Below are 27,107 nucleotides of genomic sequence, written 5' to 3'. Positions count from 1 at the left end.
TAAACTACAGACTGTCAGGTTGGCGCTGTTATACCAATTAAAATGATACCTTGGTTGATGAAATCTGTCTTGCGGTTGCAGTGTAATCTTTATTTGTAGTTTTCAGTTAATTAGATTCTCATACTCCGGCGGCCTATGGGGGGGGTCTTTATGTGGTGCTCTGAATACATATTCATCTGTATAGCTGTAGCATATGATTTATAATATCTATATATTCATTTTAGTCAAATATTTCTTGAGGAAAAAAAAGATAATCAAAATGGAGCCGACAGCCGTGCTTGCGCAGCATCATTCGAAAAGCAATAAATGCAACTGCTGGCACCATTTTGTTAGAGGAAAAGAATTTGTCTCCATCAGAAATGGTGCCATATGACTAAATAAAATGAATATAAGGCTATTATAGATTGTATCATGCTACAGTGCAGGTGCCACCTTCATGATAAATGTAATTTTTTAAATTTTTTTTCAAACAATAAGATATACAGTATGTAAAATAGGGGGCAGGTCACAGATCAGGGACTGGTCGTAAGCCATAAGGATGAATACCTAAGCAGAGCACCACTTAAAGAACCCCCTCTCCCCACAGGCCACCCCAGAGCACGAGAATCTCATTAACTGAAAATTAAAAATAAAGATTAAACCACAAGATGGATTTCATCACCCAGGTATCATGTTAATCAGTATAACAGCACCAACCTGACACTGTCTGCAGGTTACTGAGCACAGGCCTGCTGACAGGTTCCCTTTAATGGTATAAACCCTTCCCCAGACAGGGTCAGTAATTAACATTTCATCTATTTCAGACATGCCTGGATCTAATGATTTCTTTACACACTTCTACATATTGGGTAAATGTTGAGAGTATCCTCAAATGAATACCTCCGATACATGTACTGTGTTTATATATAAAAAAATCCTAACCACCCCAAAACAAGAGACACACCTATTTGGACTTCAGTTGGAAGAATGGTGGCAATCTAACGTCAGAAAAAAGGTGACAAATTGTCAATTTAAAGAGTTTTTTTCCCCCAACAGAACTCTAAACTTGGACTGAAAATGTCATTTTCACAGTTCACCCACTATTGGAATATATTTGTTTTACTAAAATTACAGCCATATTTTCTCATTACAGATCCTGCACAGGAAGTTGAAATGGATCAGAGCTACAGTATAATATATTGTTTTATGCCTATTACCCATATTTCTAATATGTAAGTAGTAACATAAATGTAGTTCAAATGAGGTGTTTTACATTGTATGATTTGGAGACGCCCGTCACAGAGATCGAGACCATAAGACAAGACAGACGATCATTTTATTTAATTGTGGATTACAGAAATCAGGAGAATACAGGTCTAGACTTACACATTACTGTCAAACACAAAAGATGGGAATAAAACTCCTGACAGTATGCAGAAGGCAAACCACGAGTACGGTAATACACAAGTAGTGGGGTGATGGAGATAACCTGTCCAATTAGAAGACCGCAACTAATAAATTAATAAAAGAAATAAAAATGACAGAAAAATTCCAGCTCATGTCTAATCTGTCCATCTCTGGCAATAGATGGGTATATTCATATCCATTACAAAGCAAATTCAGAGTGCAAAATAAAATCCATCAAAACTTGTAAACATTTTGCTAAAAGGTAAAAATAATCCAAGAACAAATAAAATATAAATATTTTGTTAAAAAGTGTAAAAATATGAATTTCCAAGTCACATTTTTTTCTTTCCTGTATATTCAATGAATATGACATCGGAAAAGTTTTACCATCTTCAAACAAAAATAAATCTTAACGGATCGGTGCACAATTAAAACTATTCTTATTGTTCCAGTGAATCTAAAAAAAACCTAAACAGTGACACTTGTGACTATGCAATGTTTATGTTTTTTTTTTAAGCTTCTAAAGCTCTTCAGAAAACAGTTTCTTCATGGTAAAAGACTAAACAAACCCCATATAATTTGATCCTACAAATTTAGTTTAATTCTCCTACTTGACAGAATTTATGTATACATAAAATGGATCCATAAATGCATTCATAATTCCGATTCCTTTTTAATTCCTAGCTTTGGCTCAAAAAAAACAAACAAAAAAAACAAAACAAACTACAACAACTTGCATGTGTGTTTTTCAAAAACTGCTACGTGTGAAATCAACCTTAGCAGGTTAGTAAGACGCAGCCATCCAGATCGATGCCAGAACGAATACTGAATCAGAAAAGACAGAAAAGGGCTTTATAAAAACTGCAGAAACAAAAAGGATAGGAGATATTTAAGTCCATTTGCAGCGTTAAATTTAGATGCACTGGAAGCAAAAATAGTAAAAATGTACCTATGCCTTTAATGAATACAAGAAAGCGGCTATGCCATGTTCATCCTCTAATCCACAAAAAATATAAAATAAAAATGAGGCAATTAAAACACTAAATTAAAAATAAAACAAAATAATGAATAAAAACATGATACTGTACACTGTATGGCCATTAGGTAGCACATCACTGCACAGAATAATTCAGCCAATTCCTCGCTTTGGATATTGCACTGATGATAAAATAAGCATTGCATGAGGAGATGTGCAAAAACTCGGTGCTCCGAAGTGTCCTCAGCTCAGTTTGCAGCCCCAGGTCTTTTTAGCACCGCCGTATACTTCAAAGGCACATTATCTGACTTCAGAACCACCTCTAATAACGTGAAGATGCCAATTACCTGTGGAAGGATTGAAAATGATTTCCCAGTTAATATTGTATCATAGTGTAATACTTATAGCAGCAACATTCTACACTTCTACAGCTATAAATATTCTGAAAGTTGCTTGATAAAGTTGCTGTTCATGCACTGTATATCATCTGTCAGTGCACAGCTGACAGCTTGCACAGCATTGGGATGCTGCTGCATCTCCATGCTACACAAGCGATCAGCCTGCAAAAAATGATATTCCCATAGTGGGGCAAAGTAAAAAAAAAAAAAAGTTATTAAAAATTAAAAAGAACAGTTAATTTTTTAAAAATAATTCTAAGAATTTGCAAACAAAAAAAATCATTTGTGTGACAAAAATAATAAAAGTACATATTTGGTATCGCCACGTCCAGACCAATCTGACTTATACAAGTGTCCCACTAGTTAACCCCTTTTGTCAACACCATAAAAAAACAACAAACAAGACAAAAAGACAATGCTTTATCATCATACTGCCAAAGTAGAATAAAACACAATAAATAAGACTGATCCAAATAAACATGGTACTGCTGCAAACTTCATCTTATCCCGCAAAAAACAAGCTGCCATACAGCTCCGTCAGCAGAACAACAAAAAAGTTAAAGCTCTCATAATAAAACCATGTAAAAGTTTTTTCTATAGAATAGTTTTTATTGTGCAAAAGCACCAAAACAAAAAAATCAAAACAATATAAATGTGGTATTGCTGCAATCGTACTGACCCGAATAATACAACTCTCTTATATCTTATCAATTTTACCACACGTGGAACGACAATTCATTCTGCCTCCCAAAGATCGCGGTAAAACTCAGCACATATTTATCCTGCACTCTGCACTGAGCGCTTGCACCAGGGTTTCCGTGTAAATCTCTGAAATACGTGATTCAGATGGAACCTCTGGCGGAAGATTTCCTACAAAGAGGCAGATGGACACCATAGCACCTGTGATCCGGAGGTGTCCGTCTTTTTAGGACTGCATAAAAGTGCTGTCGACCACAATAATGTGCACTTCTGAAAAGGACTCCGCTGAACAGAGGCCAGACAGAGTCCAGAGTAACTCTGCTGCTTCATTATAGCGAATGGATCCCTTGGGAGTTTCATCTGAATATACGTCACTCAAGAGATTTAGATGGAAACCCCAAAGTAAGTGCTCAGCGTAGAGTGCCAGATAAATACGATCCCAAACGTTATGCAAAATGTTCCCAATAAAAGTTTCAACTCAATCAACAAAAAAAATTAAGTCCCCACTCAGGTCTGTCATCAGTTAAAAGAAATATAGGGGGATTTCATGTTACTGGTAGTACAAAGGCTCTGGAAAAGTGAAATGACTCCTCACCCACCAAAAGAAATTCAGTAAAATATCTGCTCCCAAACCCAAATGACCCCTCCCTTCTGAGCCCCACAGTGTACCTAAACCACATATAGCGTTCACATGTTTGGCATTTCTGAAGAGATGAGTGCCGCCTAACTTACGGGTTCAGGCCTCCAGAAGCACAGGCTGGGCATAATGTACTGGTGACCGCAACGTACTGGTCACTACAGGGGCAGTTTGCCATTTTCACTCGGCAACATTTATTGCTGCTTGTTTCTGGAAAATACCCACCATGGAGTCAAAATAGTCACTACATATGTTGATAAATTCCCAAAGGGGTATTATTTCCTAAATGGAGTCACTTGAGGGGAAATTCTGCTCTTCTAGAAATTAGGGGCTTTGTATATGGCGTCCACAAACTGTCCTAGGAAAATAGGCACTCTAGGAAGCAAATAGCACTCCGTTCCTCCCAAGTCTTTCCGTATGGTTAAGTAGAACTGTACTGCCACATATGGGGTATTGCCACATTCCGTAGAAATTGTGGGACAAATTATGGTGCCATTTTTACCCAGTTCTTGTGTGAAAATGTAAAATCTGAGGCTAAAAACATTTTGGTGATAAAAATGTAGTTATTTTTTTTTCACAGTCCAATGGTATAAAATTCTGTGACACAAATGAAGTTTTGGTGTACTCAGGAGAAATTGCACAACAAAATTTTATGGAACAATTTCTTCTGTTACATGTTTCATGGCTCAACGTTAAAAACTTATGTGAAGCACCTGGGTATTCAAGGTGCTCACCACACATCTAAATACATTCCTTGAGGGGTTTAGTTTCCAAAAAGGGGTCACTTGTGGGGGGTTTCCACTATTTAGGCACATCAGGGGCTTTCCAAATGGGACATGACGTCCGCTAATGATTCCAGGAAATTTTACATTCTGTGAGGTAGCGCTGTCATTTAAGTAGGGGATCACTCGCTTGGCAGCTAATAAATCACATCCGGCACAGGTTTTCCATCAAATCATACCAGTCCATGCGGTTTATTAGGCATCATAAACCATGACCATCAACATAAAGATCATATAACCGGCACAGCGTCCATGACAGAGCTTCACTGTTAGCAATGTCCAATACACAGGCTTTTCAGCCTCAGTTATATCTCACCCCGTCAGGGCTCTCTCATGGCTGCTTCTCCATACTGCAAACATTCATTCCCTCCAGGGAACTCTTAGGCACTTGCAGCCATTAACACACAGCGTCCACATGCTGTCAGGAAGGTAGCCATACGAGACCTTCCAACCAGACCAATCGGGTCGCTGCATTCACCCCATGTGACCTACCCTGGCCACATTATATGGTCCATAGCCACGCCCACCGAGTCACATGACTATGACCTCATCACAGGTCCTACACACACATATACACTTTACAATAGCGTTATTAAACACACCCCCTGGGTGGGTTTGTAGGTAACTAGTCCCCGACACATTGAACCAGCAACTCAGCAGTATCCCTGCTGATTAACACACACAAATCTCCATCTCAAGGCCACCCACCTTGAGATACATAACGGTCATTCAGTATCTTGCCATTTATCCACTCTCCTGGGACATCCATACAGTGCCCCCTAGTGGACACACTGGTCATTACACCACATGCCACATACCTCCCCCCTCTGTTCAAACTTATGGGGTTGAACACACAACCTTACATCAGGCTCTCCAGACTGGGCACTCATTACACCTTGCCCCACAGGTAGAGAGAACAGTCTCCTTCTATCATACGGCCTCATCTCTACGTTAGGCCTCCCCCGCCCCCAGTGGTCAGAATATCAGCCCTGATCTTTGGCCCTCCAGTTACAGTCTATCTGCGTCATCAGACACTGTCTAGTCACCACATTCCTCTCCCTGTTTGTTCAGTTCCCCGACCAGCTCCCCCGGTTGGTACGGTCATCAGTCTTAGTTGGGCCTACTGTCTGGCCTGAGTCTGACCCATTCAGCATCTCACAGGAACTACGGTCTCTCAACGTCGTCCTGCCAGTCGAACTACCACTTGCTGACATTCTTCAGCCATCTGCCATGTCACTTCTTGGCGGAACCCCTTCGGGTCCTTACATCTTGGGTTGAAGGCAGCCGCCACTTGGTGTTCTGAACCTCTTGATTCGCCTCAGGTCCAGCCTCAACTGCTCAATCTCTTGCAGGTACCCCACTCGATACTCCAAGAGCATCCGAAAGTTTCTCCGCCTTTCCACAGAGCCAACCACCAGGATGGGAATCCTACCCTCTTCACTGGATACCTGGTCTTCATCATCAGGAGGGATCCTCACCCTCACCACACCAGAGCTATTTACAAGGTCTTGCATTACCTTCCCGAATCTTCCAATGATTCTCCCAATCAGACCTTTGGGAACCGGAACTACCTTTTTCCGCAAACCCAACCGATCCATAGCCTCTCTTGCTAACTCTAGGCGTTGAGCAGCTTTCATATTACTCCGCCTAACTGTTTGACATGGAGACACTGCAGATGCATGTTTTTCAGGACAGCCACCCGCTTTGCTGTGTCTTCCCTGGCTGACATCATCAACTGCCGAGTCTCAGGCGCCCAGTGCACCTTACACGCTTTGACCGCCTCTCTGAAAGCCTCATGCACACCTTCCTCAGCACAGGCCTCTTGCATGTCTTTTGGTACATCAATCACAAACTTGAAGGTCGTGGCCTTGCTCTCTGCCTGGGCAGGAGGCTCTGGCCACTTCCCTCACTACAGTTGACCCGACCGGGTGACTGTCTTCAGTTCTTAGCTCCCCAACTTCACGAGATCTCATCTCTTCATGACCGTCTGCCAAGACGGGCACCAGCAGCTCCGTTCCACCACCAGTCGGACCCGGCCGCTGTTCATCACTGTCAAAGTTCTTCTCCTGCGAAGACCACTTACAGTTTCTTTGAGCTCCAAGACTTCTTTCTCGAGCTCCTCAACCCTGTGCTCGGCCATTTGTCTCAGGACTCGTTCTTGTTTGAGATGCCCTTCCACTGTCTCCTTTATCAGCTGTATCTCACGATCCTGTTCTCTTTTGGCCAGCACGTGTCTCACCACTACCTCTTTAATTATATTGTCAAAGGGTACCACTGGGTCAGTCCCACCAGTTGAGTGAACCCTCCAGTTACCGTCCACCACCAATGTGTCTAGCCCAGTCATCTCATCTCCTAGCCCACCAACCGTCATGTCACAAGACGTCAGGTCCGTCAGTTGGGTAGATGTACCTCTTCTTCCAGTCACATCTACATCAGACCTGTCCACTTTAGGAGGCGTCACCGTCTCAGTGTCTGCTGGTCCCACAGTCGAAACGTCTCCATCGTCTGACCATACATCATCAAACAAAACAAAGTCCCGGCCCCTCTCCAAGGCATAGAATAAGTCACGTGGTATCCCGCCCCCTTGGCACTCACCACCTTTGGTTCCCTCGAACATTACTGTCTACTGCATAGTTCTCCGTGACCCCATGTTTACAGCGAACCCTGGCGTTTTTCTCGGTTAGTGATAAAACGAGAGGAGTTCCTGTCAGAGTCACCTGACTCTCTGAGTCCAGTCTACCAAAGACTCCTTCCCGATGCAGCATCACGGTACACACCTGTGGTCCGTCAATATCCGGAAAATACATGCCGCACTCCTCAAAACTCATACAGACACACTGCGGTTCCCCAGACATACCCACTGAGGCAAGTGCTGCCATTTCCTGAACCACCCCAATTTGGGTCACCGCCCCCTCCCGAAACTCCACCCCTTTTTGGGTTACCACCCCAATTTGGGTCACCGCCCCCCTCTGGGACCCCACCCCCTTTTGGGCTACCACCCCGATTTGGGCCACAGCCCCCTTTCGGGATTTCCCCATGTCCATTATACCGGTCTTCTCAGACCACAGTTCACACAACACAGTTTGTCTCTTTTACGATACCACACAAGTCTTTGTTGGCACCACCACAGCTCCTGCTGTCACCGATACCACCGGCTGCTGTTCACACACAGCGGCTGGTGTCCTCTTCATAACCCCGCCGAGTTACAGGAAGCCGCTTGTCCCCTTCATAACCCCGCCGTGTTACCAGAAGCCGCTTGTCCTCTTCGTAACCCCGCCGAGTTACAGGAAGCCGCCTGTCACCTTCTTGACTCCCACTGAGCCACCGCAGGCTGAGTTGAGAAAAGAAGAAAAAAAAAACACCACACAAAAAACTCACCTGTCCTGTCTGTGTGCTATTCAGGACGCTCCATCTCCGCCTGAGACCGTCCAACACACAGGGCGCACCGGGTGCTATTCAGGGAGCGGCCCTCCTCCCAGGGTTTCCCAACACACCAGCCTCACCAGGTCCAGGGGCTTAGCGGATGCTCTTCAGGACATCCGTCTCCGCCTGAGACTGCCCAACACTCACACCTCACCAGGTCCAAGGTCATACCACGTGCTCCAGGGATCCGATTCTTCTCCTAGAATCTCCCAACACTGACCCTCCAGGACCTTGCTCACTGAACCCTCCAGGTACACAGTCTTTCCCACTGACTTAGGTCAGTACAACACGAACACCTGTCCGTTACCTGTGTCAGCCCCACAGGTCTTCGGATACCTCTTCTCCACAGAGGCACCCTATCAATCACCAGTCTCTTTCTCACTGACCCCGGTCAGTACAACACGGTTTTCACGACCGTCACCTGCTGGCCGCGCAGGTTCTCGGACCCCTCTATCGCAGAGGTATCCTATAAGTCTCTTTCTCCTGGGGAAACGGCCACACTGGGCTCACCGATCCGGACAGTGTCTTACTCACTAGGCCGCCCCACGGTTCCAGAACCACAGCCGGGCAGTGGCTTCCCCAACCGTCAGCCCTCCTGGCTCAGCGTTGCCCTTAGCAACCGACTTTGCAGTCCTCTAACGTTGCTCCCAGCAACAAGGCTACAACAATGCCCATAACTTTCTCCACTAATTGTGAGGTAGCGCTGTCATTTAAGTAGGGGATCACTCGCACGGCAGCTAATAAATCAGATCCGGCACAGGTTTTCCATCAAATCATACCAGTCCATGCGGTTTATTAGGCATCATAAACCATGACCAGCAACATAAAGATCATATAACCGGCATAGCGTCAATGACAGAGCTTCACTCTGTTAGCAATGTCCAATATGCAGGCTTTTCAGCCACACAGTTATATCTCACCCCGTCAGGGTTCTCTCATGGCTGCTTCTCCATACTGCAGATATTCATTCCCTCCAGGGAACTCTCAGGCACTTGCAGCCATTAACACACAGCGTTCACATGCTGTCAGGAAGGTAGCCACATGAGACCTTCCAACCGGACCAATCGGGTCCCTGCATTCACCCCATGTGACCTACCCTGGCCACATTATATGGTCCATAGCCACACCCACCGGGTCACATGACTATGACTTCATCACAGGTCCTTCACACACACATATACACTTTACAATAGCGTTATTAAACACACCCCCTGGGTGGGTTTGTAGGTAACTAGTCCCTGACACATTGAACCAGCACCTCAGCAGTATCCCTGCTGATTAACACACATATAAATCTCCATCTCAAGGCCACCTTGAGATACATAACGGTCATTTAGTATCTTGCCATACATCCACTCTCCTGGGACATCCATACAGCGCCCCCTAGTGGACACAGTGGTCATTACACAATTCAAAAAGTGAAAAGACGCTCCTTCCCTTCAGAGCCCTGCCAAGCGCCCAATCAGTGGTTTTCTCCCTCATACGGAGTATCTGCATGCTCAGGAGAAATTACAAAACAAATTTTGGGGTCCATTTTTTCCTGTTACCCTTGTCAAAATAAAAAAATAAGATCTGAAGAACAATTAACTTTTCACAAAAAAATTTCATTTTCTTCTCCAAATTCCAAAAATTCCTGTGAAGCACCTGAAGGGTTAATAACAGGGCTGTGGAGTCGGAAAGTCAAACCTCTGACCGACTCCAACTCCACAGCCCTGGTTAATAAACGTATTGAATGTGGCTTTGAGCACCTTGAGGGGTGCAGTTTTTACAATGGTGTCACTTTTGGCTATTTTCTCTCATATAGACCCCTTAAAGTGACTTGAAATGTGAGGCGGTCCCTAAAAAAAAATATGGATTTGTAAATTTTGTTGGAAACATGAAAAATCACTGGTCAACATTTAGCTTTTATAACTTTCTTAAAAAAAAAAAAAAAAAAAAAAAAAAGTCATATTGAATAAATTTTGCCACCATCATGAAGTACAATGCGTCAGGAAAAAAAATCTCAATCATTGGGGTCTAATGAAGTGTTTTAGAGTTATTACCTCAAATTAACGGTGGTCAGAATTGTAAAAATCAGCCTGTCATTAACATACAAACTGCCATAGGTGGTATGTTATACTAGCTATGAACCCGTTCTACGCCTGGGTGGCGAGCATTTTTATTGGTATATGGTCTCCCATCCTGGTATGTGCTGCCCCCCTCCTATTCTCGTGTGCATGGCACCCCTCATCCCTATCCTGGTATGCATGGTAACCTCACCCCCCCAATCCTGATAAGCATGACATCCTATTCCTCATCCTGGTATGAATGGTTCCCTCACCCCCCTATCCTGGTATGCATAGCACCTTTAACCCCCAATCCTGGTATGCATGGTCCTCTCACTCCCGTATCCTGGTATTCATGGTCCTCTCACGCCCCTATCCTGGTATGCATGGTCCTCTCACTCCCCAATCTGGGTATGCATGGTCCTCTCACCCCCCCCAATCCTGGTATGCACGGTCCCCTCACCCCCAAATCCTGGTATGCATGGTCCCCTCACCCCCCTTTTTGTTGTATGCATGGTCCCCCTCACCCCCCTTTCGTAGTATGCATGGTCCCCTCAACCCCCTTTCGTGGTATGCATGGTCCAGTCACTCCCCTTTCGTGGTATACATGATCCCCTCACCCTCCTTTCGTGGTATGCATGGTCCCCTCACTCCCCTTTCGTGGTATTCATGGTCCCCTCACTCCCCTTTTGTGGTATGCCTGCCCCCTCACCCTCCTTTCATGGTATGCGTGGTCCCCTCATCACCCCCCTATCCTGGCATGCGTGGTCCCCTCAGCCCCCTTTCGTGGTATGCGTGGTCCCCTCACTCCCCTTTCGTGGTATGCATGGTCCCCTCACCCCCCAATACTGGTATGCATGGTCCCCCTCACCCCCCAATACTGGTATGCATGGTCCCCCTCACCCCCCAATACTGGTATGCATGGTCCCCCTCACCCCCCAATACTGGTATGCATGGTCCCCCTTCACCCCTATTAAACTAAAAACATACAACAAAAAAACATTTATACTCACCCTTCTTTCCTGTGCTCCAGGTGCTGTCACGTTCTACTGGAGGCCGGGAGAGGAGTCTGGCGCCGGAGTACACGCATGCCCATAGCGCTGTCCGGCGCCATATTGCTGAAGACACACTACAAATGTGTCTTCAGTAAAATGGCGCCGGATCGCGGAATCGCGCATGCGCATAGAGGCCGCACTCCTGCCCCAGTCTCCAGCCGAAGAGAAGCACTGCGGCAACGCTCCTCCCGGTCAGGTAAGTATGGCGCCCGAGATCGCGGTATGCAGTGTGTACGCGTACTGCCATCTCAGACGCCATACACACTCCTCACCGCTGGATGCTCATTCTGTCTGGAGCCAGACTGCGCAGGCGGGTCGCGCTTGCGCAGTCTATAAAGGCACAGAGCGACGCTTAGCCCTTTATATTATAGATACAGATTTTAATAAACGAGTTTAATATGCAACAACATATATTGTATGCAGACTCTTTGAATTCTAGTCCATCAGACATCGCCAAGACTATTGTTAGTATTTACTGGTGTTCTTAAAAAGGGTTAATAATAGCAGCCATATCTAATCCCTGAAGACATGATTCCCAGTACTGTAACCATAAAAAACACCACACGCCCACCGCTCCTCTACTGAGCACACTATCAGGGATGCCCTTTGGCACCACATGTATTATAGAAATCAGGCAAAGGCCAAGGTGATAAGCTGATAATTAGCCTTCTGGACTCACTAAATACCGCTTTGGAAATTTTAATTGTGAAATTGTTATTCTGCCCTGTTTTATAGTTGTGCAGAGAAATAACAAGGTTCCACGACACACTCATTTACATGGATTCTGCTACAGAGTACAGACCTGCATTCAATATAGAAAGCAAAATTGAGATATTTAGTTTTTCTACATATCAAAATTTCTAACAAATCAAGGAATAGCTGAACTACAGTGGATGCACAGAAAAGCGACCAAAGTCATCAAGGGAATAGCTGGAATGCAGGACCAAGACAGGTTATCACAGATGCAGATTCTTTATAGTAAGAGCAGAGATACTATGGAACTCCCTGCCAGTGTGATGCAATGGTTGCTTCACGCACACAAAAAAGTACAAGAAGGGCCTGGAAGCCTTTTACAAAAAATATAATATTACGGTACATGTTATGAGTACCAGATTCTGTTGCTGGGATGTTGACCAAGGGAACTAGTCCGATTGCCATATGTGGAGTCAGGAAGGAATTTTTCTCCTAATTTTAGGAAATAAGCATCTACCTTATGAGGTTTAGACTTCCTCTGATCAACAAGTTAGATTGTAGGTTGACCTTGTATCCCCCCCTATGACCTTGTATCTACCTTTAGCCTTAAAACTATGAAACTCAAAACACACAGATCAAATCACGTTCTATCCGTTCTTGCTCAAAAATGATGCATGGCTGTACTAACTGTATCTGAAGCCGCTTCCATGGCATAATTGGTGGAAAGCACTTTTCATTGCTAAAACTGTAATTTTACTAACGAGTCTGATTCTCTGGATAAACTAATAATTGAATTCTGTCCTGCTTACCTGTTTGACAGGCTGATCTCCATTTTGTTCTGGACTCCACACAAGTGTCAACTCAGGCTTTTTGCCCACCTGCTGGAAATGTGAGCTCTGGAGAGGTAAAGCCTAAATATGACACACAAAACCAGTCTATTAGTGGTCAATCATCCATCACTAGCAGCACAAAGTAGAATATATGATCTACAACTTATGTTCTTAATTATTGCTCCACCAGCTTACATTACAATAAATCCGCTTCTGAACACCATATCTCAAGACCAAGACATCAAATGCTTCATTTAAGACTCCCATAACCATGGCTTCTGACTCCAATGGACCACACTCCTGCAGAAAAATCACAAAAGTAAAAAAAAAAAATAAAATTGTAAAATATATTGAGGTTTTAAATAGTAACAGGAAAGTTTTGAGAATTTTTTTCAAAAGATAGTGTATTTTGCCACAAGGTAATATCTTGTCTAGTGACCACTTGCTGATACTTTATATTAAAATTTAGTTTGTGTCTCACCTTTACAAATACAGAGAAAAAGAGATCTGCACTTAGTTCCTGTACCCTCTTAGATGCAGTTTTGCGGTCATTACAATGGTCTGCCTGGTTCTGTATTGCCTCTTGCATTAATTTCAGTGGTGGTCCTCGCCCTACAAATAAAAAATAAAATAAAGTTCTTTCATATATACCCACAGGATAGCTGGAGAAAGCCAGAACTGTCGTCCGCTTTGTATGGCAGTCTTAAAGACACAGAATGGAGAGGTGGCCACCACTCTAATCCAGAAGGAAAACTTCAGATTCCAGTTCTCAGAATCGCTGGGGGTCCCAGATGAAAATCTTAAGCAGATTAGTCTCATCCACATCCTATAAAATTATTCCACACAGAATTTGACCTGTGGTTTAAATTATACCATTTGTAGCGTGTCAATTTCTGATATGGATTTCCATTGCAGATTTTACCTCTTAAAAGGGAACCAGTCAGCGGGTTTTTAGACTTCTATACCTTTATATTACAAATCTTTGTCTCGGTTGTCTTGGAAGCCATTCTTATGCAAATGAGCTTGCAAAGTGCAGGGGCTTGGACTACACTTACAGATCTTTGGCCTCTTTCTCTTCCCGGCACAGACTTCCTGCCAGCGATTGACCGGTCACTTTTCTGTAACCTGTTCCACTTATCTCACGAAGGCGCTGTCATTTTCAGAGACAGCACATGAGCAGATGGATATTCTGGCTCTCACAATGTCATCAGAATGTTACTGCACATTGGAGTCACCCTAAAAATGATGGCACTTGTGAGTGATGGCGGCCAGGGGCGAGCAGGTCACAGAGAAGTGTGACCCGTCAAGCAGACAAGAGGCCAGCGCTGGGAGGAGAAAGTCCAGACCAAGACCTTGCACGTGAGAGTTCATTTACAGAATTCGCTGATGGATTATAGAACAACGGAGACGCAGACTTATAACGGTATAGAAGTAATCACAGATACTTTACATTAAAGGGAATCTGTTGACATGTTTGTATACCTCACAGTAACTATCACCGTAAAGTGGTGAAAACCGCTGGTATACATGTAGATTCTGCTAGGAATCTGCAACAGAAACCAAGTAACTATGCAGATAATCAGCCAGCAGCAAATTTCTGTGCTATTTCAGCTCTGAAATCTAGAGCACTTTGAACGCAGCTCTGGACTAAAGGTTCCTTCACCATGGGCAGATAATGTGCCCATAAATAATCAGCAATGTGATGATATATGCAAGTACAATAAACACCAATCATTGATGCATGTAAATGAATGCATGGGGACAAAAGATTGTTACTCTGCAGCACATCCTGTTTATAAGAGGGAAAGTGCCATCAACCAACAAGATGTGATCAATGGTATGGAGTGGTACAATGCAGGGCCCTCAGGAAGATAAAAAAAAACATCCAACATCAATGCTATTTCCATGACAAGCGCAAGTATATACTAATCTCAGACAAGTTGCGTGACGGATAGCATTTAAATCCCAATTCTACAGTATAAAATGTAAATACTGAGAGTAACCAGAATGGATTCCATTTTACCCTGCATGGATTCGGAGCTATACATTATCCAGCAGCCCATTCAGAATGAGGGCAGCTTCAGAGCTCTGCTGGTTGCTCTTTACAATGGACAGGAAACTAAAATTACAGCTCTGGCTTACTGTCTGATCTCTTAGGCTATGTGCACACGGTGCAGAATCACCTGCGGGTTTTTCTGCGCGGAACCGCAGGTAAAGTGACCTGCGGATTAGCCTGCGGTTTCACACCTTTATGATGTTAAAGGTGTGAAACCGCTGAGGAAACCGCCCAAACAATTGACATGCTGCGGTTTGTAAACCGCAGCAAAACCACGCGGAAGAAAACGCACCGTGAGCACAGCGTTTTTGAAAACCCATAGGGTTTCACTGTACTGTACTTGGTCAGCGGAACTGCTGCGTTTCCGCAGGGCCAAAACCGCTGCGGAATCGCAGCAGAATCCGCAACGTGTGCACATAGCCTTACAGTGCACTTCAATCATTGCACAGGAAGGGTCAAAATTCAAGATTTAGGTCGGAATATGAGAGAAAGAATTGTCACTCAAATACAGCACATCAGTGCAGCAAGGTAGTACCAGCTAGGTATTCACCATCTTAGCAGGTTTAGATAAATAATCTGATCAGCAGTGCAGGGCAGCGGGACACATAGTATTTTGATAATCTATAGGAGGCCAATGTGCATATGATCCATTAGGGGAATACAGATTAGACAGAGGAGGGGTCACCGGCATAAAACTACTTTTCACTGGAGGTTTGTAAGAATGAGAAGTCTTCAGTCTGACGCCATGCAATGCTACATTTTCACTGAGCAGTCACTCAAATAGAAATGTATGGCCAGTTCCTGCTTTCACTTTCAGAAGCTAAACCCAGAAATTGGGCGCAATACATGTTATGTAGAACGCTGTATAGACCCATATGGATCCATCAGTCTCTTTTCTAGAAGAGGACACAGGATATTTAGTAACTGCATATATTCCTGCACTTTCATTACAAGTATATAGAGAATGATCCTTTATTATGATTAAACTTTTTAATGAAAGCTTTTTAATGATTGGAGGACTGAAAAGTCACTACAGATATAAGATGACCATCTTCAGTACAAGGACTGCAGTTTCTGCATTTAGGTCAGTGGTTGTGGCATACGGTGTGTAGATGTACAGATGGAGGACACTTATAATAGTGACTGTTCTGTATGAACAATATAGTCGGGTGTGCATTTAGACAAGCCAATAAATATGATTTGCTTTGCTCCAATTTGCTTGCTCCACAAGATAGGTGATAACTTGTTTTTCGGTGGGGTACCTACACCAATTGAAAAGGGGAACTTTTATTTCCATTAGACTAGAGCGGCAGTGCACATGCTCAATCTGTGCTCCAATTTTTCATTCTGGGGCTGCAGAGCACAGCGCTCGGCTTTTATTTGGCAGCCCCATAGAGAACAATGGAGTGATGGTTGAGCATCCAGCCAGCTACACCATTTTATAAAAGGGATAAAAGTGTCCCATCAAGGATAAAATAAATTCTGCTCTGCTGATCGGCACAAGTCAAAAGAGTCGGATCCCCATTGATCATCAAGTTATCACCTATCCAATTAAAATGATCACCCTATCAGATTAAAGAAATCTGTATTCATCCTGTTATAGCAGTGATGGGAGGCAGCCAGAAAGCATAACAAGTTCCCTTTAAAACAAAAGGAAATTTAACAAAGTTTTACAAAATAAAGTGGAGGCGTGCCCATGGTAACCAACCAATTTGCATTTTTCACTTTCCAAGAGGCAACTAAAAAAAAAAAAAAAAAAGGGTAGAAATCTGATTGGTCACCATAGACATCTGCTCCATTTTCTTCCATAAATCTAACATTTAAAATAGTTTCTTTCTGTGCCGGTTTGATTACAAAATTGATCCATGGTTGTTTAGATAATGAAAAATAAAACTGTGATACCAGTATGGTGTCTTACCCAGAATATAAGTGTAAGGATTAATGGAACGGACATCATGAACAGAGGGAGACTATTGTAGTTTCCTTTATTCTAGAAAACTCACCTATGGCAGCAGCAAGAAGCCGGTGAACTATGATGTCAGCATAGCGCCTTATGGGAGAAGTGAAGTGAGTGTACAGAGGAACATTCAATGCATAATGATGGAATAAGGCTTCATCCTTGAGCACTCCAGTACAGAAATACACTGCCATCTACGAGGAATAAATCTTATTATGATCACAAAAATAAGGAAAGACGAATTTCATGTGCACATAGTAATGTAGCAGTACATAGGAATCCATCTTCACATTCAAATAATGCTCTTTTCATTACAACACAACAAAGTCCCATGGAAACGTGTGCTACCTTTTAGTTTTATTTTAAATGAATAGAATACATGAAAATAGGCAACTGTGTAATGTATCTCATAATAGAAACCGGCTTCTTTATCCTTCTGTATTGATTTTTAACTCTAAATTCAGGGTTAAATCTGTATTCAGTGACGACAGACCTTCATATTACCGAGATAGGAGATGGCAGTTGGTGCTTTGATAATTCTATGGAGAGGCGCTAAAGGCGGACACGGACGTGCTGCTGCACTTACACTTTAAATTTATGGTATAAAAAAAATGAAACTGTTTGACAAGTTACAACAGAATGTCTTTCTATCGCCTCCCTACTTCCTTCTTCATAGAATCCTATGAGCAGCCAGTGTCATCTACCCTCCCAGTAATGGCAAAGGGTGTATTCACTGAATACGGATCTAACAGCTTTTACCCGTGAATTGAAATTAAATAATCAGTCAAGGGAGAGAAAGAAGCAGATCTCCAAAATACAGTAAGTATTGTACAAACCTGCTTATTTTCATGTGCACTACAGATTTATGAAACAAAAATTAGACTGGCAGCGCTCTTGAAGGCTATGTTCACACAAATATTTTCACATGGAACTTAAAAACAGAGAAGAAAAAAAAAAGTTGTGGCACATGAATATTTGCAAAGCAGATAAGAACAGTGAGCTGCCCAGGAACCCAATCGTGACCGGCTCGATAAGACATACAATCATCTAGACATAGTCTAGAAATTCAGTATACTGAGCTTTTGCATGAATAAGTTATATATCCTCACTAGCTGAAGAGCCCGGCGCTGCCCGGGCATAGTAACTAACTACGGTAGTTATAACAAATTCTAATGATTATATCTAAATATATATAAAGCTGAGTGTATAGCCCCACCCACTACATATAGCCACATTCACTATAATATCCCACATCATCCCGTCAGCCAAAGCCACCGGACAACTACCACTAATATGCCACATCATCCTGTCAGAGCCACTGGACTACTACCCCTAATATCCCACATCATCTCGTCAGCCAGAGCTACCGGACTACTACCCCTAATATCCCCACATCGTCCGGTCAGCCAGAGCCACCGGACTGCTACCCCTAATATCCCACATCATCTCGTCAGCCAGAGCTACCGGACTACTACCCCTAATATCCCCACATCGTCCGGTCAGCCAGAGCCACCGGACTGCTACCCCTAATATCCCACATCATCCCGTCAGCCAGATCCACCGGACTACTACCACTAATATTACACATCATCCCGTCACAGCCACCGGACTACTACCCCTAACATCCCACACCATCCCATCAGAGCCACCGGACTACCACCCCTAATATCCCACATCATCCCGTCAGCCAGAGCCACCGGACTACTACCACTAATATTACACATCATCCCGTCACAGCCACCGGACTACTACCCCTAATATCCCACACCATCCCATCAGAGCCACCGGACTACCACCCCTAATATCCCACATCATCCCGTCAGCCTGGGGTCAGAACCAGAGTTCTACCGGGGATCCCTTTAAGAGAGGCCTGGCATCAGAACCAGAGTGCTGAGTTTATGTGCCCTGACTTCCATACCAATGATCCCTTTAATAGAAGCCTGGGGTGAGAATCAGAGCACTGAGGGATTTACCCTAACTTCCATACCGGAGAACCCTTTAAGAGAGGCCTGGACGTCAGTACTAAAGCGCAGAGTGGATTTGCCCTCACTTCCATACCGGGGATCCCTTTAAGAGAGCCTGGGATCAGAACCAGAGCGCTGAGTGGATTTGCCCTGACTTGCACATCAATGATCCCTTTAATAGAACCCTGGGGTCAGAACCACAGCGCTGAGGGATTTGCCCTGACTTCCATACAGGAGATTTTAAGAGAGCCTGGGGTCAGTACCAGAGCATTTGAAGGCAATTGCCCTGACTTCCATACCGGGGATTCCTTTAAGAGAGGCATAGGGTCAGAACCAAAGCGCTGGAAGGATTTGCCCTGACTACCATACCGGGGATCCCTTTAAGAGTGACCTGGGGTCAAAACCAAAGCGCTGGATGGATTTGCCCTAACTTCCATACCAATGATCCCTTTAAGAGAGGCCGGGGGTCAGTATCAGAGCGCTGAGGGATTTGCCCTTACTTCTATACAGGAGATCCCTTTAAGAGGGAAGATATGCCTATGGGGTGGAGGATGTGTAATGGGGATATGGGCATGGAGGGGGGGGGGGGCGCAGACAATGGCTGAGAGCTTATGTTCCCAAGGATGCTAGATTTCTCCCACCATGCCAGTGTCTGCTGAGGTGTTGTCAAGTGGGAAAACTTGCTCATAGCAGCCAATCACAGCTCAGCTTCTTTTAACAAGCTCTGGTGAAATGAAAGATGCTTCGTGATTGGTTGGTGATACACACACACATTCACTTTTATATATAGAGATTGGCTCACTGTTGCATCGTAAAACAGTTAAATAGTAAGCATCTCCCAATTCCAGCTGATATTCTCTTTAATCACAAAACAATTAAGCCCTTCTAGTAAAAAAGTGTATCGCTAGGTTTAAAAGCCCATCAGCACGTAGCTGCAGGTTAAAGACAAATACAGTAACATGATGAGAAAAAAAAACTTGAGGTGCTGAAAATCTATACTTGTGCAAGGACAGAATGGATTTTGCCAGGTCTGTGCTAGGACTTTGGTTACCAATAAGCGATCTACTAAAATAGTAACCTCAGGAAAAAAGACTAAAGCAAATGTAGTACTAAACCCCTATTTGATATGATTTCTATGGTGTTGGAGGTGTAGTACATATTCAATTATTACAGAAATGAAGAACGATAAGTCGTTGAATAAAAAGTGATACTATGCCATCATTAAAAGGGTCTAGAAATTCTGGAACAGCTAATGGTTACAAAATGAAGGAATCTCACCTGCATAGGTCTGGAGCACATATTGGTCAGAACCTCTTTGCGTGCTGTAGAATACTCATCTGCACCAAACTGATCATTCAAGCTTTTCTGCAAGGAAAATAAAGACGAGAGTGTCTGCCATTGGGTAACATCAGGACACCATTAATATCCAATTTTTGCTGGCAAACCTCTGACCATACTGTACATATCAAATAACCCCAGTTAATGCGACATAATAAAAACAAAGGCTGTGGGGTTGTTATTTTCTCTTGCGCTTTGGTATCAACTTATTTGCAATGGGTGGGGGGTCAGTCACTTTTCTTTTTCTGCCTTGTAGTACTTCTTGACCTAATTTGTCCCACATTACTTGACATATGTAAGGGGATGAGAGCCTTACCCCTTTAAGCTCCCATGTTGTTAATTTATATATATATTACATACACCCATATATATCCATATTGTTGTTGCGTGGTTTCGTGTTAGATATGCATATTTCGCGTTTCTACACCATGTATTTAATAGGAACAGTACAGGTTGGGTTTTGACCACTAGATGGGGGCATGGAGGTTGCTACTCCGTATATAGCACTGTAAGCGTTAACTGTAGAAGGGGTTAGCTGATAAGTCAGGAAGGTCTTCTTGTATTGGGTCAGTCGGGGGGAGGTCAGACTCCTTAGTGCTCGGGTGGGCTACATGGCCAAGCTGACAGATAACCCTGTAACGTTCAAGCGTGTGCCCAGCCATCCAGGGTACACAGAGAAGAGCAAAGTACAGCAGATCCTACAGTAGAGAAAGGAAGGAAGCAAAGGAAGACAAAAAGATCACCGTAAAAGTGTACGGGCAGGTCGCTCCAGAATTTGGCAGATAGCTTCATGGGCTAAATCTCTGATGTCCGGGGCAAAACGGGAAGGGAGTACTTCACCGTAGTGACGCTTTACAGGGAGGACACTGAGGGGCCGTTTGAGACGCTACGACCCACAGAAACACTTAGTGACGCAGGAAATAGTGAAAGGAAAGATGAAGTGATATGCTGTATCAACGGTGATGGAAATGCTGGAAACTACTTGGATGTGCTGTGTCCTGAAGTAAATAAATATGTTCAGTTAATAGTTGTCCTCCACTGTGACTATTCATTGGGATCCAGAAGCAGCCGTTTGCCAGGGCAGCAAAGGGGACACAGAGCACAGTGAGTACTGAACACAAGATGCAATATAAGAAACACTTTTTTCCTGTAGAGGGAGGCCAGGGTATCAGACACCTGAAAAGCTCAGTCATGACTACTGCCCTGGCCGACCTTCACAGATACATGGTTCATAAATATTGCCATTAAAAAAAAAAAACAATCATCACTCTGGGGTGTGGTGTGTGGGAATGTGCTGTGGTGTGTGGGGATGTGCTGTGGTGTGTGGGGATGTGCTGTGGTGTGTGGGGATGTGCTGTGGTGTGTGGGGATGTGCTGTGGTGTGTGGGGATGTGCTGATCATTTGCACAAAGTTGTGACTTAAAAAAGTGACAATTGACAAATCAGTTGAAAAAAATCTAGAAATCATAAATCCTGCCCAGGATGAAGAAAAAAAGGCAAACCAAAAATGGAACTAAAAGTAATGCAAATTAAAAGAATAAGACACAAGCAAAATAAATAAATAAAACTAAAGAATACACCAAAAACAGCACAAATGTAGTAATGAATTCAGCCCCTTGACTCAGCAGCAGTTTGACTCAGTTTTTTGACTAATTAGTGTCTTACATTGATCGAATATAATTATATCTTTCTAAATTGCTATGAATGTTATTAATTCTATACTATTAATAACAGGTTTTTTTTTAATACCCAATTCAGTACTTTTTTTCAACTCCATCATTGACTGCACACCTCTAGTCGTAAGTATTCAACCATAACATGAAGGTTTCTTGTGGAAGAAGAAAATGTGCAAAAATACAGTGGTTTAACAGAATTGTGGGCTACCATACTGCTGCTGGGGATCTCAGCATCTACACATTTTACTTTATTTTCACTTACATGTAAAGTTCCAGAATTGGTGAAATCCAGTTCAATTCCCATTTGGTCACAGAATTCCATCAAGTCATTCAGCAACTTTGTCTGTGGTGGAGGGTGGCGACGAAGCAGTGCCAGTTCTGGAAATCGGTGGTAAATTTTATGAGCAGCTGCCATGTTTGCAAGCAACATGAACTCTTCCACCAGCCTAAACAAAGCAGAGATAAATGCATGAAGGATTATAGAAAATAATAGAGACAGTTTAAATGCTCATCCAGTCATTCCTTCTCAAAATTCATTTATACGTTTCAAGCACAATTATTACCTTAAAAAACACTATTTATAATTAAATTTGAAACGCAATAAATAACCACATTCAGCCTTACGAGGGACTTCTAATTACAGTAATATGAAAAATAAACATACAAACCAACCTATTGAAAAGTTTACAGATTGTCAAGTCAAAACCCAAGAAAAAACACAAAAAAAGTGCATTTCAAAAAAAGAAAAAAAAAAATGGCCACGTGTGTCACTATACAGAGCTTCAAGGAAACACCATATTGCTCAGAAGAATTTGGTGTCTCACAGATTCTATGCCTCTGTTCACACACTGTTCAGCAAATGTACTGGGCTGAATGGGCAGGTTGACACATGGAGTACACAGCTCTAATACAGTGTGAACAGATGAATGATTATTTTGCACAACTTCAGAACTCATGAATAAAATATTAGCAAAATTATTTTATATTTTGTATAAAAAAAAATGTTACAATAACTTTCTAAGGTTTAGAAATGTGCGTCATTATTTCCTTAAAAACAGCCTGTTGCATCAATTAAATCTCAACTTAAGTAATGGATGAAAAACTGCATCCTCAGATACTAGTTGGGCTATGTTCACACTTTTTTTTCCACGCAGTCAATACCTGATCTCTTGGCAGTAAAAAAGCTGTAGCCAAAAATTATTTGTGGGAAAAAGTATTTTGTGTCTGAAAAAATAGTGACTATTCAGAACAAAAAAAAAAAAAAAAAATCTGGATTCATACATGAAGCACAGCCATGAAATAAGGTTAGACGTGTTCATGAAAAACTACACAACTGCAGATGTATAAACAGCAGACGGTGAATTGGTCGGCCATTGTTTACTTTCACACCCTGGTAGGGCATTGAATTGGTAGGGCTTTGTTTACTTTAACACAACACTTTCATTAAATAGAAAAATGAAAAAGAGCAAAGATCCTCCACAAAGTAATGATCTAAAATTATTTAACTTTATTACAATGTTAAAAACATAATAAAGGGATGGCAACACATACTGTACAGAAGAAACATTAGTATGCATGGTAAAAAACACTAGTAAAGTGCTAAGTGCATAAGATATACAGAGGATGCTGTGGGCGACCCTGGAAACTATCCCAATCATGTACTGCAGGGGTCCACTGTTGCAAGTCCTGACTGTGGGTAAATAGAAATATCAGCATCTACAGTAATGTTTACGTTCTGATCATTATGGTTTGTTTTGCAATCCAATTTTTACTTCCCTCTGGTCTATCTGCAGACGGATGGTTCAGATTAATGCTACTATAGCTTTACCCTTCACATCGGATTTCTCTGATCAGTACATGAACTTCTAGGCACTTTATATTCGTTAATAGAATTAATTTTCTTGCACAGTGATTTTTGTCTTCTGCACAGTACTGTATGTGTTGCCATCTCCTTTGTTATGTTTTTAACACGTAATTGTAATAAAGTTAAATAATTTTAGATCATTACTTTGCTTGTGGAGGATCTTTGCTCTATCGGTTTTCTGATTTTGCGATCCTCCGTGTGATTGTTTAGGGCAGGGATCCTCAAACTACGGCCCGCGGGCCACATGCGGCCCGCGAAGGACTTTTATCCGGCCCCTGGCCAGGCTGACATTAACCGCACTGATTGCACCGCCCTCACTGCCGTGGTGAACCAATCAGCGCTGCAGCCGTGATGAACCAATCAGCGCTGCAGCTCACAAACACTGCCACCCCCCTGACACGCCCACTAAAGAACTAGACTGCAGAGTGAAAACTCGCGGGCGGGACGAGGCGCCGAGGAAAGGCGTTGTGAAGCCCTCAGTATGCAGCAGAGACCACAGAGACGACGTGTTTGTCATCACGCCGCCTGCTCGGCCTAATGACGTCACGCCGCCTGTGCCGGAAGAAGACTGAGACGAGCGGGCGCCTCTTCAGAACAGCAGGGGACATAGGTGAGTACTGTTTTTTTTTTTTTTTCTTTTTAACTCCGGGTCCTATTGGGGACCTGTGCTGCAAAATGGGGACGTTTACATGCCTAGTAGGGACCTGTGCTGCGTATTGGGGACCTGTGCTACCTATTGGGGACCTGTATCTGCCTATTGGGGACCTGTATCTGCCTATTGGGGACCTGTATCTGCCTATTGGGGACCTGTATCTGCCTATTGGGGACCTGTATCTGCCTATTGGGGACCTGTATCTGCCTATTGGGGACCTGTATCTGCCTATTGGGGACCTGTATCTGCCTATTGGGGACCTGTACCTGCCTATTGGGGACCTGTAGCTGCCTATTGGGGACCTGTACCTGCCTATTGGGGACCTGTATCTGACTATTGGGGACCTGTATCTGCCTATTGGGGACCTGTATCTGCCTATTGGGGACCTGTATCTGCCTATTGGGGACCTGTATCTGCCTATTGGGGACCTGTACCTGCCTATTGGGGACCTGTACCTGCCTATTGGGGACCTGTACCTGACTATTGGGGACCTGTACCTGCCTATTGGGGACCTGTATCTGCCTATTGGGGACCTGTATCTGCCTATTGGGGACCTGTATCTGCCTATTGGGGACCTGTACCTGCCTATTGGGGACCTGTACCTGCCTATTGGGGACCTGTGCTACCTATTGGGGACCTGTATCTGCCTATTGGGGACCTGTACCTGCCTATTGGGGACCTGTGCTACCTGTTGGGGACATTTTTCTGCCTATTGGGGACCTGTGCTGCCTATTGGGGACCTGTGCTGCCTATTGGGGACCTGTGCTGCCTATTGGGGACATTTACCTGCCTATTGGGGACCTGTGCTGCCTATTGGGGACATTTACCTGCCTATTGGGGACCTGTGCTGCCTATTGGGGACATTTACCTGCCTATTGGGGACCTGTGCTACCTATTGGGGACCTGTGCTGCCTATTGGGGACCTGTGCTGCCTATTGGGGACCTGTGCTGCCTATTGGGGACATTTACCTGCCTATTGGGGACCTGTGCTGCCTATTGGGGACATTTACCTGCCTATTGGGGACCTGTGCTGCCTATTGGGGACATTTACCTGCCTATTGGGGACCTGTTCCTGCCTATTGGGGACCTGTTCCTGCCTATTGGGGACCTGTGCTGCCTATTGGGGACATTTACCTGCCTATTGGGGACCTGTGCTACCTATTGGGGACCTGTGCTGCCTATTGGGGACCTGTGCTGCCTATTGGGGACATTTACCTGCCTATTGGGGACCTGTTCCTGCCTGTTGGGGACCTGTTCCTGCCTATTGGGGACCTGGTGCTGCCTATTGGGGACCTGGTGCTGCCTATTGGGGACCTGGTGCTGCCTATTGGGGACCTGTGCTGCCTATTGGGGACATTTACCTGCCTATTGGGGACCTGTGCTGCCTATTGGGGACCTGTGCTGCCTATTGGGGACCTGTGCTGCCTATTGGGGACCTGTGCTGCTTACTGGGGACATTTACCTGCCTTTTAGGGACCAATGCTGCCTCTTGGGGATTCTTGCACCACACTAGTCTGAGCCTGAGGTAAAAGTGGAGTTCCACCAATATGGGCACTGGTGAGGCTGCATTGATGGGCACTGATCAGGCTGCTTTGATGGGCACTGATCAGGCTGCATTGATGGGCAGTGCAGTCTGTATGTCTCTGTATGGGCAATTTTATTGCTGGTATATTGTTTTTGTAGCGCTGTATATATGTTGGTATTTTACTAATAGCAATTTTGAATCCCTAGGAAACAATGATATCAAGAAAGAGAAAAAATTGACTCGAAGTGTAGGATATTCGAAGAACCCAAAAGAATCGGTAAGTTTGATGATTTAACTTTACTTCATTTTTAATATTGTATTTGTTCCTATTTTGTTTTATGATTTCTAAATAAGATATGTGCAGAGTGCCTACGAATTTGGTGCTAATTTTTTTTTAAACTATATTCCGGCCCACCAATGGTCCGAGAGACCGTGATCTGGCCCCCTGTTTAAAAAGTTTGAGGACCCCTGGTTTAGGGCATAGTAGGCTCTCACTTTAATTAAACAGCCATGCTCATGTGAGGATACAGAGACATTAGGGTTTCAACTAGGGAAAAATCAAATATAAATGTGCCTCACATTATGCAGCACCGGTGTTTTTTTTTTTTTCCACTAAACGTGCTGCAAAAAAGGCTAGCAGCGCTTTTGCACTTCATCACTGCTTTCTATGGGTGAAAAACAACGCAAAAACGCTAAGGCCTCTTTCACACATCCGGTTTTTGTCATCCGGCACGATGCGGCGAAATTTTTAATAACCGGATCCAGCACCGGATCCGGTTTTGTCCCATAAGCTTTCATGGGCGCCGCATCGTGCCGGATGGTTATGCGTTGTGTCCGGTTGTTGCCGGACACGGCATAAATTAGCCGTCCGGCATCTGCAAAAAACGTTCCCTGCAACGTTTTTTGTCAGCGCCGGACCGGCTTTTTCCACAGCGCATGCCCGGACTCTGTGAATGTTAACCCCACAAGTGCCCGGCGAGAGAGAGAGAAATCTCTGTCACCCGGACACTTGTGAGAGATCTCTCTCGCCGGGCACTTGTGGGGTTAACACTCACAGTGTCTGGGTGAGAGAGAGAGATCTCTCTGTGGGGTTAACCCCACAAGTGCCCGGCAAGAGAGAGAGATTCTCTTGCCTGGACACTAAGTGTTAA

General features: G+C 43.9%; 1 protein-coding gene across 2 annotated transcripts in view; it reads right to left on the bottom strand.

The window, feature by feature from the left end:
• Positions 1 to 1,296: 1,296 nt before the first annotated feature.
• The window catches only part of DIS3L2 (DIS3 like 3'-5' exoribonuclease 2), a 663,234-nt gene continuing 637,423 nt past the window's right edge, over positions 1,297 to 27,107 (bottom strand). For both annotated transcript variants that reach the window (XM_073589330.1, XM_073589329.1), the window contains 7 exons: positions 22,178 to 22,361; positions 20,180 to 20,266; positions 16,984 to 17,131; positions 13,406 to 13,536; positions 13,120 to 13,224; positions 12,904 to 13,005; positions 1,297 to 2,709 (listed from right to left, as the gene is read on the bottom strand). In XM_073589330.1, the coding sequence (XP_073445431.1) occupies positions 2,611 to 2,709; positions 12,904 to 13,005; positions 13,120 to 13,224; positions 13,406 to 13,536; positions 16,984 to 17,131; positions 20,180 to 20,266; positions 22,178 to 22,361 (856 nt within the window). In that variant the 3' untranslated portion in view covers positions 1,297 to 2,610. The remainder of the gene's footprint in view (positions 2,710 to 12,903; positions 13,006 to 13,119; positions 13,225 to 13,405; positions 13,537 to 16,983; positions 17,132 to 20,179; positions 20,267 to 22,177; positions 22,362 to 27,107) is intronic.

Source organism: Dendrobates tinctorius, unplaced genomic scaffold (genome assembly GCF_039654945.1).
Source record: "Dendrobates tinctorius isolate UK_male_01 unplaced genomic scaffold, ASM3965494v1 ptg000107l, whole genome shotgun sequence".
In the NCBI taxonomy this organism is placed as follows: Eukaryota; Metazoa; Chordata; class Amphibia; order Anura; family Dendrobatidae; genus Dendrobates; species Dendrobates tinctorius.
Note: the sequence above shows the minus strand (reverse complement) of the source record. Positions and strands in the feature narration are given on the sequence as shown.